The sequence below is a fragment of the Macrotis lagotis genome, chromosome X (genome assembly GCF_037893015.1).
Source record: "Macrotis lagotis isolate mMagLag1 chromosome X, bilby.v1.9.chrom.fasta, whole genome shotgun sequence".
NCBI lineage: Eukaryota > Metazoa > Chordata > Mammalia > Peramelemorphia > Peramelidae > Macrotis > Macrotis lagotis.
Window position 1 is genome coordinate 386,818,436 of NC_133666.1, and position 17,768 is coordinate 386,836,203.

At 35.4% G+C, this 17,768-nt stretch overlaps 1 protein-coding gene across 4 annotated transcripts in view; it reads right to left on the minus strand.

Annotated features, from left to right (window-relative positions):
- The window catches only part of LRRCC1 (leucine rich repeat and coiled-coil centrosomal protein 1), a 55,463-nt gene that overhangs the window by 4,138 nt on the left and 33,557 nt on the right, over positions 1-17,768 (minus strand). For all 4 annotated transcript variants that reach the window (XM_074206854.1, XM_074206853.1, XM_074206852.1 and 1 more), the window contains 3 exons: positions 9,023-9,231; positions 8,099-8,236; positions 7,817-7,952 (listed from right to left, as the gene is read on the minus strand). In XM_074206854.1, the coding sequence (XP_074062955.1) occupies positions 7,817-7,952; positions 8,099-8,236; positions 9,023-9,231 (483 nt within the window). The remainder of the gene's footprint in view (positions 1-7,816; positions 7,953-8,098; positions 8,237-9,022; positions 9,232-17,768) is intronic.

Sequence of the window (17,768 nt, forward strand, 5' to 3'; positions counted from 1 at the left end):
GTTATTATACTCTAAAAGCTAAAACACTTATTTCTATGTGGATGACTACCAAACTGTCCTTCTGGTACTTAGTTTTTTTCTTTTTTTTTAGGATTTTGCAAGGCAAATGGGGTTAAGTGGCTTGCCCAAGGCCACACAGCTAGGTAATTATTAACTGTCTGAGACGGGATTTGAACTCAGGTACTCCTGACTGCAAGGTCGGTGCTTTATCCACTACACCACCTAGCCGCCCCTTGGTACTAGTTTTAATTAAGCTACAATTCCACATATGCAATTCTTATTAAAATTCAATTCTATTTTTTACTTTTCATTTTGACTCCTTTCACTTCCCTATTCCCCAATCCATTGAGAAAACAAGAAAAATTAAACCTATTGCAAATATGTATGGCTGAGCAAAAACAAATTCTCACATTAGCCATGATTAATAAAATATACTTTGATCTGCACTCTATCACTTCTCTATCTAGAGGAAGATAGCATGTTTCAATGATTTCTCTGTAACTGTGATTGGAATTTATTGTCTTGATTGGCAATCTAAGTCTTTCAAGGTTGTTTGATTTTATAATGTCATTATTAGATATATTTTTCTACTAGTTCACCTCACTTCATTTTGTATGAATTCAAGCAAGTCTTACCAAGTTTTTCTAAAATAACCCCCCCTTCATTATTCTTTACAGCCCAATAGCATTCCAACACATACATTTAGAATAATTTATTTAGCCATTCCTCAATTGATGGGCCGTCCCTCAACATTCAAATCTTTGCCACAACAAAAAGAGCTGCTAGAAATATTTTTGTGATATTGTCCTTTTCTTCTTTCTCTGGTCTCCCTGAATACATTTCACCCATCAATACCACTACTGTATCTATATCTCAAAGAGATTTTTTTTATAAAAGGGAAAAGAATCTTTTTGTGGTAGCTAAGAATTGGAAATTGAGGGAATTTCCATCAACTGGGGAATGGCTTATAAGGTAATGGCAATATTGTCAATATTGTATGATATTGTATGATCAGAAATACAATGACCAGTCCCAAAGGAGGATTCATGATGAAAAATGCTATGTACCTCCAGAGAGAGAAGTGATGTTGTCTGGATATAGTCCAAAGCATGCTATTTTTAACTTTCTTTTTTTGTTTTGAATTTTCTTGCACAAAATGAGTTACATGGAAATGTTTTACATTATTGCAAATATATAACCTATATCAAATTGTTTACTGTCTTAGGGAGGCCGGATGGGAAGGAAAGAGGAAGAGAATTTGTAACTTTTAAAATCTAAGAAAACAATATATGCCCAAAATAGTTTTTACATGTAACTGAGGAAAAATATGATACTGAAAAAAAATGAAAACCACAAATAATATGTATGCACAGTTTAAAAGCATTTGGGGAAGTTTTAAATTGTTTTCCAGAATGAATAAATAAGTCTACAGCTCCACCAAAAGTGCATTTAACATACCTGTCTCCCCATGGCTACTTTAGCACCAATTGCAAATCTACTACTTTCCTAATGAGCATTTCTACCTGTTTCAATAACACTGGCTACCTTTTCCCTAGTATTGCTTTCAATGACATTACCAGTCACCCAGGTCCATAAAATCATGGAGTCAGTCTTTAGTTTCTCTCTCCATTAATTTGATCCTACAGCAAATCCTATCAATTCTTCTTATCTGTCCATTCCATTCTATTCCATTCCCACCATTAATAGCAAGGTTTAGATCCTCATTAATTAGGTACTCAACTTCAAAGTCCAGTCTTAAAACTACAATTCTTTGCTTTTCCATGTTTTATTAAATGACTTCTTCCTGTTAGATATAAGATCCTTGAGGATAGGGACTGTCTTTCTTTTGTATTTATAATCTCAGAGCTTAGTTAAGAGTGTGGAATATAATAAATGCTTAAGAAATTATTTTTCATTAATTCATTAATGCTAAAGATAGCATTGGCACAGGACATAAAGCACCACCCTTGCAATTAAGAAATGGGTTTGAATTCTGCCTCTAACATATAATAGCCATGAGACTCTGAATAAATACCTTAAAATGGATAAGCGCCCAAGGTTTTTTTTTGTTTTGTTTTGTTTTAGATTTTTCAAGGCAATGGGGTTAAGTGGCTTGCCCAAGGCCACATGGCTAGGTAATTATTAAGTGTCTTAGGTCGGATTTGAACCCAAGTACTCCTGACTCCAAGGTCGGTGCTCTATTCACTGTGCAACCTAGCCGTCCCCCTAGTTTTTTAATCTAAAAAATGGAATATTAGCACTTTACCTCAGAGGGGTATTGTAAGCATCAGATCAGACAATGAACTTAAAGTGCTTTGTAAACTTTAAAACATTATATATATATGAGCTATTATTATTATTAATGATGCTTAGATTATTCCGTTTTCCATTTAAAACATTATATAAATATGAGCTACTATTATTGATGCTTAGATTATTCCCCGTTTTCTCAACTCTAATATAACAATGATAATAATACTAACAAAAGCAGGTATATAACACTTTAAGATTTACAAAGTGATTTACATTTATTATATCATTTTTATCCTTACAATACCCATAGGTTATTTCATTTTTTCCCCTTTTTTAAAATTAATTTTTTATTCTCATTTTGTACAAATGTTTTTTTACATTAATAAAATAGTCTTGTTTACAAGTAAACAAAATACCCCTCCTCCCCCATGAATATAGATAGACTTCCTTGGGCGAAAAAAGTAAAGGGGAGAGAAAAAAATTAAAATTAAAAAAAATAATAGTAATAATTGTAGGTATGGCCAGGTGGCTCAATGGACGAAGCACCAGCCCTGGAGCCATGAGCACCCAAGCCCATATCCAGCCTCGTAAACCCAACAATCACCCAGCTGTGTGACATGCAAGCCACCCGATCCCCACTGCGCCTTGCAAAAACCAAAAAGAAGAAAAAAAAGACCCAAAATAAAATAAAATAGTAATAATAGTAGGGGTGGCTGGGTGGCAGACAGAGCATTGGCCCTTGAGCCAGGAGTACCTCGGTCCAAATCCGGCCCCAGACACCCAAAGATCACCCTGCTATGTGGCCTCTGGCAGGCCATCCAGCCCCACTTGCCCTGCACCCTCCCCTAAATAATAACAAAAAATGTGCTTGAGTCTTTGTTCCAACACCAACAACTCTGTCATGGGTGGATCTCATTCTTTATGGTAAGTCCATCACAAAAGTTACTTCCATATTTTTCCACCGTTGCCACTGCTGATCGCAACTCCCTCCTTTCTTATTTCTCCACTACCATGTACTCTATTTTCTCTCCCCTTTCACTCTGACTCTGCTGTAGGGTCGTTGACTGGCTCAGCAGACAGATCCCTGGTCCTGGGACCAAGAAGCCCTGAGCCCCCACACCACCCCTTAGGCCCAGAATCCACCTGGCCATATGGTCCTGGACAGGCCTTCCAATCCCAGCCCCTTGCCAAGAAGAAAGAAAATGTGTTATATCTGACCACTGTCCCTCCATGGTCCATCCTCTCCTCCTTTATTCACATCCCCACCCCTACCCCCCCCCCCTCCTTCTTACTCCAGATGTCTATACCCCATTGAGTATATATGCTCCTAGCCATCTCTGATGAGAGCAAAGGTTCCCTCATTCCCCTTTGCCTCCTCCCTTCCATACCATTGCAATAGCTCATTGTAATAAAGAAAAATCTTATGTGAAATATCTTGGACTACTCCCCCTCTCCTTTTTCTTTCTCCCATTCCATTTCCCTTTTTTTTTCTATTGACTCCATTTTTACACCATATTTTATCTTCGAATTCAGCTTTTTCCTGTGCTTCAACTATAAAAGCTCTCTCTACCTGCTCTATTAACTGAGAAGGTTCATATGAGTATTATCAGTGTCATTTTTCTATGCAGGAATACATGCAGTTCATCATCATTAAGTCCCTCATATTTCCCCCCTCTCTGAGTATTTTGATCCTTCTTGGGCTCATTTGCAAAATATTTCTCAATAGTCTTCCTTTTGTTTCTCTGCTTGCTCATTTTCCCAGCCTGGACCTGGTTTGGGGTGCTTCCTGAGCTTTTGGGACACTCCCACAAGGGTCTCAGTGTGTGAGGCTCTGTCCTCCCTCCTGGTCTGTGAATGACCATAAGCACCTCCCTCTGCCACGGGGCTGAGGTGGGGGGGCCCTGCTGTTCTGTGGGGGGGCCTAGACTGTGATCAGGATCTGAATGTGGTCAGAACCCCAGAGTCCTGTTCCAGGGGCAGAGGATAGAGCTCTGCAGTCTCTCTCTTCACTCCCCTCCCTCAGCTCAATGGGCTCATGCCCTGGGGGCTCCTGCTTACAGGCTCAGCCCGCTTCTGTTTCCAGCTCTGGGCTGCAGAAAGACCAAGCTGCTCCCTGTGTGCCCTGAGGGCTGGGCTCCACGTGCTCGCTCTGGAAGAGGTCCCTTGCTGTTCCCCCACTTTGTGCCCGGTGCTCCTCGGGGTGCAGCTCAGGAGACTCCCCCGCTGCTGTGAGCCCCGGCTCCCAGCGCCCTGGGGCTGCCTCTGGGAGGCTGAAGTTCTTTGGTTCTGACGGGCCACCCCTCCGACCCCGGGGAGCAGAGCCTTTCTGCTCTTTTCCAGGTTACCTTGAGTAGGAGAACTGCCTCACTGGGTCCCTTTGTGGGTTCTGTCTCTTGAAAGTTTAGTTAGAGTCCTTAGCTGATGAGTTTTATCAGAGAGCTCCTAAGACTTAATCCCTTCTTGTTGCCATCTTGGCTCCACCCCTCCATAGGCTATTTTATAACCCACAGTTATAACCATTATTTTTACATTTTAAAGATGAGAAAATAGGCAAAGTGAGTTGAGCAGGGTCACAGAGTCAGTATTTCAGACTACATTAGAACTCAAGTCTTCTTGACTCTAGGTACTCTCCCTCTGGGAAAACATAGCTGTTTTGTTTGAAACTAAACTTTCATCACAATGTGCTGCTCAGAAACACTTGGTAATCCTCTCTGGTCCTCAAAATTTCAAGTTCTCTTGCCTATTTTCCAAAATCCTCCCAAATATTGCCCCACTCTATCCTAAGAAGAAAATAAACATAGTTCAGTGAAAAGAATCCTGTACTAGGAATCCAGAGACTTGGGCTCCTGACCTAGTGCTACCACTACAAAGCTGTATACTCCCAGGAAAGTCAGTTTTCCTAACCCTGCCTCAATGTTCTTTCTTTTCTTTTTTTTTTTAGTTTTTGCAAGGCAATGGGTTAAACGACTTGCCTAAGGTCACATAGCTAGGTAATTATTAAGTGTCTGAGGCCAGATTTGAACTCTGGTTCTGAGTCCAGAGCCAGTGATGCATCCACTGCAACACTGAGCTGCCCCTCAGTTTTCTAATTTATACAATGAAAAGGATGGACTAAATCAGAGGTGACAAACTCCAGAGTACCAAGGGGAACCACATGAAAATGTAATTGGGAAATGTTTAACAAATTAAATAAAACCATAATATTAATTTATGGTTTTCCAAGTCAATAAAACACTCATTAGGATACATTTCTATTTCAGTTTGATTCCATTAGGTTTAAATAAGTTCTCAGATCACTAATTTTCTGGGAAATACAATTTTTATTCAACCCCATTTCCTGTCATTCCCTACAAACAATCCTCAATTTCAGTCTACTCAGGGTTATTTTAATCTCATCAATTGGTATCCATAATCTTCCTCTTCTTCAAAAAATAGATGTAGAGGGAAATGCATTGGCTTAGGAGTATAAAACAACCTGTGTTCAAGTTTTGGTTTTGCTGTGTAATTAAGTTGCATTACCCGGGGCTAGTCACTTAACCTCTCTGAGTCGCAGTTTCCTCTTCTGGAAAATGAAAAGCCTCTTTCTAGCTCTAAATCTACAGTCTAAAACCTAAATTTCTTCATTCTCTAAAGATTTTTTCCTCTTACTGTCTTTACTATTCATCTTGGCACTAGCTATTTTATTTGTATTTTATTTTTACAACTGATTGCTTTATCTGCCTCCTAAGGAAAATAACTGCTCTTTGTTAGATAGAACTATCTTATACTGGGGTTATTTTCTTTTTGTTTAGAATTTCTCCACAGAATCTAAGAGAATGTTAAGCATATAATGTATATTTAATAAATATTTGCTGAACTGAATTTAAGAACTACATTCTGAAGCAAAATAATATCACCTACCTTATTCCATTTAGGCTGAATCTAAAGCTTTCTTATTTTCTCTTTTTTCTGTAAATTATTCAGGTGACATAATACCCATTCCTACAATTTGAAGTATCACATTTACTCTGGATACTGACTTGCCTTTCTATTTCTGACATTTTTCCCAATTTTCAATTCTGAATCCCCAAATGTCATACGGATATATTTGCATTTTAATTAATATTTCAAAATTAACAATCAGACTTAATTAAATAATCAAAATTAAAAACCATACTTTATTGTTTGCCTCTCTTAAACTTCCTCTTTTTAAAACTGTCACTGAAACTAAATAAATTAAGAAGATGTTTATGATGCTCCATCAGAAAAGCATTTCCTTTGGGCAGTATTTTCCAGGGGGCAATGATGGATTGTACTAATTCATCATTAGTCTTTTACCAAACACATTCTTCTGAAATAGCTCTGGCTATGCATAAGGATACAATGTATGGTTGTAGAACACAGTACACTAGTGGATCCATATTGAGATCAAAATTTAGTAAAGGGTCTCCTAAGCAACAACTCTAATGGACCTAAGAGATACCAGACAACTACTAAAAGGCATCATTCTTTACATTCGCAGACTTCAAATCTGTCCTCTTTTTCCTTCTCTACCACAATTACATGACTCACTCCACTTAATTCTAAAATGTTATCCTGCATGCAAAGGCAATTTACAGATGAGGAGATCAAAGCCATCCATAGTCATATGAAAAATTGCTCTAAATCATTACTTATTAGAGAAATGCAAATTAAAGCTTCTCTGAGGTACCACCTCTCACCTCTCAGACTGGCCAATATGACCAGAGAGGATAATGATCACTGTTGGAAGGAATGTGGGAAATGTGGGACACTAATGCATTGTTGGTGGAGCTGTGAATTCATCCAACCTTTCTGGAGAGAAATTTGGAACTATTACCCTTTGATCCAGCAATACCACTACTGGGTCTATACTACCCTGAAGAGATGATGAAAAAGGGTAAAAACATCACTTGTACAAAAATAGTCATAGCAGCCCTGTTTGTGGTGGCAAAGAATTGGAAATCAAGTAAATGTCCTTCAATTGGGGAATGGCTTAGCAAACTGTGGTACATATATGTCATGGAACACTACTGTTCTATTAGAAACCAGGAGGGATGGGAATTCAGGGAAGCCTGGAGGGATTTGCACAAACTGATGCTGAGTGAGATGAGCAGAACCAGAAAAACACTGTATACCCTAACAACAACATGATGATCAACCTTAATGGACTTGCTCATTTCATCAGTGCAGCAATCAGGGACAATTTGGGGTTATCTGCAATGGAAAATACCATCTGTATCCAGATAAAGAACTGTGGAATTTGAACAAAGTTCAAGGACTATTTCCTTTAATTTAGGAAAAAAAACCTGATATCATGGTGTCTGATCTTGTTATCTCTTATACTTTATGTTTCTTCCTTAAGGATATGATTTCCTCTCATCACACTCAATTTGGATCAATGTACAACATGGAAACAATGTAAAGACTGACAAACTGCTTTCTGGGGGGGGGTAGGGGGAGGGAAGTAAGATTAGGGGAAAAATTATAAAACTCAAAAAAATAAAATCTTTAATGGAAAAAAATGTTATCCTGGATATGAAAATTAAAAGATGTGTTGCATTACCTTTTCATTTGCAGCATCAATTTGCTTTTGTTTTTCGTTTGTCAATTGTAGAAGTTCTGTCTGATGGGCTACAACCATTGATTCAAGTTGTTTTCTAAAACTATTATCCATAGAATGAAGCCTTTCCAATGCAGCCCTACAGGAAGCACATACAAATTAGTCTTTTTCTTTAGTGACTTTACTTATTTCTTTATTATTACTTTCTAAAAGAATATTTTTTCTACTAACATAAATATCTGCTTCTAAACAAAAAAATTCCAAGTTATTTAAAAATAATTTTACTTTTGATTTTGAAGACTTTTGTCTCTTTCCTCAATGAGTTTCTTTTCCTTGGTTTCAAATTTTTCTTTCATTTGTTTAACTTGTGTCTCAAGACCACTTAGTAGTTCTCCTTTATCTTTCCACTTCTTATTAATTGCACTGAAATGAAAGTAAAAGGTTTTAGAAAGAAATCTTCATATTAATTTAAAAAAATTTTTTTCAACAGTTTTCAACATTCACTTTTTGTAAGACTCTAAGTTGCAAATTTTTCTCTCTCTCTCCCTTTCCCTTCCCCTTCCTCCCCTTGACAGCAAATAGTCTGATATAAGTCAAACATGTACAACCATGTTAATCATATTTGCAATTCAAAATCAGAACAAAAGGGAAAAATGAGAAGAAAAAAACACAAATTTTTAAAAAAGTGAAAATAGTAGGCTTCAGTCTATATTCAGATTCCATCATTTCCTCTCTATATGTGAATGACATTTTCCATTACAAGTCCTTTAGATCATTACATTGCTGAGAAGAGCTCTAAGTGTATCATAGCTGATCATCATACAATGTTGCTGTTGATGTGTACAATGTTCTAGTTCTGTTCATGTCACTCAACATCATGTACGTCTTCCCAGATTTCATGTGAGTTTCATGTACCATAGAAGCTTTTCATTCATTTAGAAGACAGCAAATTGGAGTGCTAGGCCTGGAGTCTGGAAAACCAGAGATCAAATCCAGCCCTAGTCCCAGGTACATAGTAGCTATGTGAGCCTCTGATTGCCCCACTTTCCTCATCTACAAAATGGGAATAATAACAACACCTACTTCTCAGGATTACTGTGAGCATTAAATGAGCTAATATTTGTAAAGTGTATATTAGAATAATGCTTGACTCACAGTAGGTACCTAATAAATACTAGTTATGATAATGATGATGATATTGTCTCATACCTGTAGGCTTTCCCAATTTCCTCAAGTTCTGCATCCTTTTCTTTCAACTGCTGTTTTAGGTCCTCTTTTCTCTCACAGTGCTGCTCCAGTTTCTCCAATAGCTCTTCCAGTTGTACAGCTTTTTCATCAAGCTGTTCTTGAGTATTTTTTTGCATTTCAATGATTTCTTCTCGTAACTTTCTAATATATTCATCTCTTTCCTGTAAATTCTTTGCAGAAAAATCAATACCTTGTTTATTTTTTACTGTCCCTGAAATGTCTCTGTGTTGCTACTTTACAAGATAATGCAAGAAAAAGATTATCTCAAGCTTAAGAAAACAATTTAGAAGTTTACCAAGTAAGGCATTTTAATGAAAACATTTACTTTTAAATTTATAAGCAATATAAATAAGCAGTAGTTGTTTATATTAAATGAGAACAAGGATTATCAAAAATTTTGATCCTTTATTTTTTTGCTATTATTTCACTAAGTGATTAATTAAAATAAACTAAGCAATCAATTATGAACTACAAGAAGTTTTTTTAAAAAAAAAAAACACTCCAAGGATTCTGTTAGAATTCCAATTCTAATGGTCTAGGACAATGAAATCATAAAATATAATCCCTTGTCCTTAAGAATGATTTTCAAAATTAACTCAGATTAAGCAGAAAAATATACATTATTATTATAAGAGTTTTTAGAAGGTGAAGGAATTAAAAAACTAAAAATAGGTGATGATTCATTCAAAAAAAGATTATGAATATGTGAAAGATATGAATATAGATAAAAATTAAATTCATGTTCAAAATCTCTGCTGAAAATGCTTGGGGGGGAGAGAAGAGGTGGGTATTTACATTCGTTTTATAAAAAGGAAGAGAAGGTTTTTAATGTCCAGGATGTTGGCTACTTGGTAATCTGGAAAATTGACATATGAGGAATATTGATGCTCTGTACCTCATATTCTCAAAGGAAAAATTAGGAAATACTTCAAGCATCCTGTTCTGTACTATTTGAGGAAAATGTGTTCCTTTTGGTCAGGTAATCACTACCTTTTCCTCACCTAACACTAACACTGATCTGCTGAAAATAGTAACTATAAATTCTATATCAAAATCCTACCAGATAATACTTTTCTTTCCCCAACTTTTCCCTTAGCTCCCCATGAATACATATAAGCATGATCAAATATCAATTTTGGTATCCACAGAAGTCTATTATCTTTTGATAAGGCATGAGAACATCAACTAGGGAATGAGACTAAGATATAAGAGGAAAAATTTTTCTGTGCTCTCTTCAACATTTCCCTCCAAACAACTTTGAAAAAGAATCTCTATCCTGGAGTAGCAGAGCCAACAAAAGATCAGGGAGAGACATTTTTCCAACACCAGGCAGCTTTGGAAGTTGGAAGGAGAGATCTGTGAGGGGGGTGGAGTCTGAGCCAGAGACCACATGGATGTAAGACCAGTGGTGAAGCTAGGTAGGAATGATAGAATCAGCAGCAGCTTCAAGAGCTCTCAAATCAAAGATGATAAAGATAACTAGGAAATGATCAGAAAGAGATAAAGGTGGGGTGGCTAGGTGGCACAGTGGATAGAGCACGGGCCGTGGAGTCAGGAGTACCTGAGTTCAAATCCGGGCTCAGACACTTAATAATTAGCTAGCTGTGTGGCCTTGGGCAAGCCACTTAACCCAGTTGCCTTGCAAAAAAAAAACCTAAAAAAATGTTAAAAAAAAAAGACAATTCTTTAAAAAGTAAAACTGGGGCAGCTAGGTGGCGTAGTGGATAAAGCACCAGCCTTGGAGTCAGGAGTACCTGGGTTCAAATTCGATCTCAGACACTTAATAATTACCTAGCTGTGTGGCCTTGGGCAAGCCACTTAACCCCATTTGCCTTGCAAAAACCTAAAAAAAAAAAAAAAAAAAGCAAAACTGACCAAATGGAAAAAGGGGTTCAAAAGATCACCAAGGAAAATAATTTCTTAAAAATTAGAATTGGATTAAGTGGAAGCTCATGACTCCATGTGACACCAAAAATCAATCAAAAAAATAGAAAAATGTGAGACATCTCATTGAAAAAAGAACTGAACTGGAAAATAGATTTAAGAATTATTGGACTCCTTGAAAACCATGATCAAAAAAAGAGCCTAGACACCATAGTTTAATAAATTATCTGCCCTGATATCCTGGAATCAGAAGGTAAAATAGAAATTTGAAAGAATTCACCAACCACTTCTTGAAAGATATTCCAAAATGAAAACTTCCAGGAATATTATAGCCAAATTCTAGAATTCCTTGGTCAAGGAAAAAATACTGCAAGCACCCTGAATGAAACAATTCAAATATCATGGAGCCACAATCTGGATAACACAAGATTTAGCAGCTTCTACATTAATGAATCAGATGGCATGGATTGATAGTCTGGAAAGCAAAGGAATTACAAGAACAATCAAGAATAACCTAGTCAGCAGAACTGAGGGAAAAAAATGACAATTCAATGAAATAGAGATTTTTCAAGTATTCCTGATGAAAAGACTTGAGCTGAACAGAAAATCTTATTTTCAAATATAAGACTCAAGAGAAGCATGAAAGAGTAAACAGGCAAGAGAAAAGATTACTTCATGGGAAAATGATCTCTTAATAACTGTATCATTATAAGGGCAATTAGGAGTATAAACAGACAGAGGGCATGGGTATAAGTTAACTATGAAGGCTGATATCATAAAAAATCCAAAAGTAAGTGTTGAGAAAAAGACTGCACTGAAAGAAGATGGAAGGGAGAGTTAGAATGGGATAAATTATCTCACATGGAGAGCTAAGAAAGAGCTATTACAGGTGGAGAGAATAGTGTGGGATCTGGGGTAGTAGGCAATGCTTGAAATCTGTTTTCATCAGAACTGGCTCATAGAGAGGAAAACATACATATTTAGTTGAGTATACAAAATCTCTTTTACCTTAAAGAGAAATAGAAAGAGAGGGGATAAAGGGGAAAAAAATCACCACAGAAAAATGGATTTACAAATGAATTCTACCAAACATTTAAGGAACTCTTGAGCAAATGCTATATAAATTATCTTAAAAAAAAAAAAGGTAAAGGAGCCCTACCAATTCCTTCTATGAATACAAAATATGGTTTTGATACCTAAACCAGGGAAAGCAAAATCAAAGAAAGAAAACTACAGACTAATTTCACAAAGACCATACATATAGCCAGATCGGATTTATACCAACAATATACAGCAGGTTCAACATCAGGAAAATGAAAAGCATAACTATCAAAAACAAAACAACCAAAATCTTATATCATATTAATAAATTCAGGAAAAAGTCTTTGACAAAATGCAATACCTATTCCTATTTAAAACACTCGAAAGCACAAGAATCAATGAAGCCTTACTTAAAATAGTAACTACTATCTACTTTAAACCACCAGCAAAATATATAACGGGAATGAACTTGAAGCCTTCCCCATAAGATCAGGGGTGAAGCAAGAATGTTCATTATAACCACTATCATTCAATACTGTATGAGAAATGCAATAAAATAAGAAATGCAATAAAACTATGACAATAAAACAAAAAGAAAATAGGAGGAATAAAAATATGGTTATGAGGAATGAAAACTATCACTCTTTGCAGATGACATGAGAATCCTAGAGAATCAACTTAAAAAACAAAACTAAAATAAGCTAGTTGAAACAATTAACACTTTTAGTAAAGTTGTAAAATATAAGTAAGCCCACATAATATTATCACCATTTCTAAATACTACCAAAAAGAAAAAATTCAACAGGAAGAGATAGAGAAATTCTATTTAAAATAACTAAAGATAATATAAAAATACATAGGAGTATATTAATCAAGACAAACTCAGAAACTGGGTAGCAGAGAGATACATATAGAGTAAAGGTAAAAGGTTTGAACAAAATATATTTTGCTACAGCTGGAGTGAAAAAAGCAGGGATAGCAATCCTTGTCTCTGACAAAGCAGCTGCAAAAATAGATATCATTAAAGGAAAGAAACTGTATCTTCCCAAAAGTTACCATAGACAATAAAGTAATTTCAATACTAAATATGTATGTGCCATCCAAATTCTTAAAGGAGAAGTTGAATGGGTTATAGAAAGACATAGACAGCAAAACTCTACTGGTGGGAGACCTCAACCTCCTGTTCTCAGATTTAGATAAATCTAACCATAAAATAAACAAATAAATAAATAAATAGATTGTTAGAAAACCTAGGCAAGGTAGACCTTTGGAGAAAACTGAATGGGGATAGAAAGGAATATACTTTTTTTTTCTGCAGTACATGGCAATAACACAAAAAATTGATCATGTACTAGGGCATAAAAACCTAATAATCAAATGCAGAAACACAGAAATAGTGAATACATCCTTCTCAGATCATACTGCAATAAAAATCATCTACAATAATGGGCAGGGAGAGATAGACTTAGAACTAATTGGAAATTAAATAACCTCATTTTAAAGAATGAATGGATCAAAAAACAAATTATAAAAAGAATTAATGATTTCATCCTAGATAATGACTATAATGAGACAACATATCAAAATTTATGGAATACAGCTAAGGCAGTTGTCAGGGGATATATTATATCTTTAAATGTTTACATAAATAAATTAGAGAAAGAGGAAATCAATGAACTAAACATGCAACTAAAAACAGAGAAAGAACAAATTAAAACCTTCCAATTAAATATAAAATTATAATCTCTAAAAGTTTAAGGAGAAATTAATAAAATTGAAAGCAAAAAAACTATTGAACTGATAAATAAAACCAAGAATTGTTTTTTTTAAGATTAGGAAAACTGCTGGTATGATTAATTATATCAATAACAAACCTCTCAGAAATCATGATTGTTTCAATAGATGCTGAAAAAGTCTGATAAAATACAGTACCCATTCCTACTAAAAAAAACTAGAAATCACAGGAATAAATGGATTGTTCCTTAGAATAATAAGCAGTATCTATCTGAAACCATCAACAAGCATTAAAGAAAATGGGGATAAGCTAGAGGCATTCCCAATAAGATCAGGGGTGAAACAAGGATGCCCATTATTGCCACTATTATTCAATATCATATTAGAAATGTTAGCTTCAGCAATAAGAGAAGAAAAAAGAAGGAATTAGAATTGGGAAGGAAGAGATAAAAATCTCACTCTTTGTAGATAACAATGATGGTATACCTAAAGAATCCAAAAAAAATCTAAAAAACTACAAGGAACAATTAGCAACCTTAGCAAAGTCATGGGATATAAAACAAACCCTCATAAATCCTCAATATTTCTATATACGACTAGCAAGATACAGCAGAAAGAGCTAGAAAGAGAAATCCCATTCAATGTAACTTCAGACAATACAAAATATTTGGGAGTCTACTTGCCCGGGCAGACTCAGAAATTTTATGAAAATAATTACAAAACACTTCTCACACAAATAAAAGCAGATTTAAATAACTGGGCAAATATCAACTGCTCATGGATAGGCCAAGCTAATATAATAAAAATGAGATTTCTACCTAAATTAAACTACTTATCTAGTACCCTTCCAATCAAAATTCCAAAAATTACTTTAATGAGTTAGAAAAAATTGTAAGTAAATTCACATGGAGAAATAAGAAGTCAAGAATTTCCAGGGATTTAATGAAAAAAAGTGCAAAAGAAGGTGGCTTAGCCCTTCCAGATCTAAAATTATATTATAAAGGATTAGTCATCAAAACTGTCTGGTATTGGTTAAGAAATAGAGTGGTGGATCAGTGGAATAGACTTGGTGCAAAAGAGATAACAGGAAATGATTATAATAATCTGCTGTTTGATAAACCCAAAGAGTCCAGCTACTGGTCTAAAAACTCTCTCCAGTAAAAACTGTTGGAAAAATTGGAAGTTAGCTTGGAGAAACTTGGATTAGACCAGCATCTCACACCCTATATCAAGGTAAGATCAAAATGGATACAGGATCTAGTCATATAAAGCAATATTATTAGCAAACTAGGAGATCAAGGAAGAGCTGACCTTTCAGATCTATAGAAAGGGAAGCAGTTTATGACCAAGGAAGAGATAAAGAACGTCATTAAAAACAAACTAGACAATTTTGATTACATTAGATTAAACCTTTTATACAGACAAAACCACTGTAACCAAGGGGAAAAGAAATGTAAATTGGGAAACAACTTTTACAACTAGTATTTCTGACAAAGGGCTCATTTCTAAAATATAGAGAACTGAGTAAAATTTATAAAAAAAACACACAAACAAGCCATTCCCCAATTGACAAATGGTCAAAGGATATGCAGAGGCATATCCCAAGACCACACAGCTAGGTAATTATTAAGTATCTTGAGGCCAGATTTGAACTCGGGTACTCCTAACTCCAGGGTCCATGCTGTATCCACTGTACCACCTAGCCACCCCTAGAGGCAATTTACAGATGAGGAAATCAAAATGATCCATAGTCACATGAAAAATTGCTCTAAATCATTCCTGATTAGAGAAATGCAAATTAAAGCATCTCTGAGGTCCCAACTCTTACTCCTCTCAGACTGGCCAATGATCAACATTGGAAGGGATGAGGGAAATCTGGGACACTAATACACTGTTGATGGAGCTGTGAACTCATCCAACCTTTCTGGAGAGTAATTTGGAATTAAACCCAAAGAGCAATAAAAATGTGCATACCCTTTGCTCCAGCAATACCACTACTGGGTCTATACCCTGAAGAGATTATGAAAAAGGGTAAAAATATCACTTGCACAAACATATTCATAGCAGTTCTGTTTGGGGTGGCAAAGAATTGGAAATTCAGTGAATGTTCAACAATTCTGGAATGGCTGAACAAATTGTGGTATATGTACATTATGGAACACTATTGTTCCATCAGAAACCAGGAGGGATGGAAATTCAGGGAAGCCTGGAGGGATTTGCATGATCTGATGCTAAGCAGGATGAGGAGAACTAGAACACTGTACACTGTAACAGCAACATGGGTTTGATGGTCAAGCTTAATGGACTTTCTCATCCCATCAATGCAACAATCAGGGACAATTTTGGGGTATCTAAAATGGAGAATACCATCTGTATCCAGAGAAAGAATTATGGAGTGTGAATAAAGACCAAAGACTATTACCTTTAATTAAAAAAAAAAAACCTGCTATCTTATTATGTAATTTTTCTATCTCTTATCTTTTGTTTTTTTTCCTTGAGGATATGATTTTTCTCTCAACACATTCAACTTAGATCACATGGAAACAAGGTAAAGATTAACAGACTGCCTTCTGTGGAGGGTGGGGGGGAGGGAAGCAAGATTAGGGGAAAAAATTGTAAAATTTGAAAATAAATAAATTTTTTTAAAAAATGTAAATTAAAACAATGATACCTCACATCTAACATGACAGATTGGGGCTAACAATATAGAAAAGAAAAATAACAAATACTAGAGAGGATGTGGAAAAATTGGGACACTAATGCACTGCTGGTGAAACTGTGAACCAATTCAATCATTCTGGAGAATAACTTGGAACTATTCCCAAAGAGCTATAAAATTGTTCATATCCTTTGACTCAGCAATATCACCACTAGGTCTGTATTCCAAAGAGATCAAAGAAAAGGAAAAAAGACCTGTAGTACTTATACAAAAATATTTGTGGCAGTTCTTTTAGTGGTGGCAAAGAACCAGAAACAGAGAGGATGTCTATCAATTGAAGAATGTACTAGTTGTGTTATATGGTTGTGATGGAAAACTATTATGCTTTAAAAAAGGAGAGGATGGGGCAGCTAGGTGGCAAAGTGGATAGAGCACCGGCTTTGGACTCAGGAGAACCTGAGTTCAAATCCAATCTCAGACAATAATTAAATAGGTGTGTGACCTTGGGCAAATCATTTAATCCCATTGCCTTACAAAAACAAAACAAAGAAATGAGTCAGAAAAAACTGGGAAGACTTATATGAACTGATAAAAATGAAATGAACAGGATGAGGAAATCATTTTGCACAGTAACATCATTATTTTTATGATGATCATCTGTGAAAAATTTAGTTACTCTGAGCAATACAATGCTGAAAAATTTCTACCTTCAGAGAGAAAACTGATGAACTCTTTTTTTTTTAAGATTTTTCAAGGCAATGGGGTTAAGTGGCTTGCTCAAGGCCACATGGCTAGGTAATTATTAAGTGTCTGAGGCCGAATTTGAACCCAGGTACTCCTGACTCCAAAGCCAGTGCTCTATCCACTGCGCCACCTAGCCACCCCAAAAACCGATGAATTCTTGAGTGCAGGCTGAAGCAATTTTTTTTCCCAAGGAGTGGGGGAGGGACAAGAGATAGAGATTTTGGAACTCAATATTTTTTTAAAATGAATGTTAAACTTTTTTTACATTTAAGTTGGAAATAGTCAATGAAATAAATAAAAATAAATTTTAAAAAGATCAACTGATCTGCAAAGCCTCTGGGGTTCCACTGAGAAAGAGTCCATATTATAAGAGTCAAGAAATACTAATAAACAATGCAGAGAATTTATTATGAATTCACCCTAGTACCTAGTTCACTGTTAGGTAATTTTAAAAATTCAAACTGTTTTTTACTTTGTAAAATAAACTAGTATTAAGATTAAATTTGGATGAGCAGGCGAGCTAAAAGTCAGAGAGAGAATTTTTGATGTTTATGGTCTAGAAAAAATATATCTAACAATTTTCTATTAGGAAGATTTTTACCTGAATTAATTTCAACAAATTATTGGAATTCAATATGTTTAAAA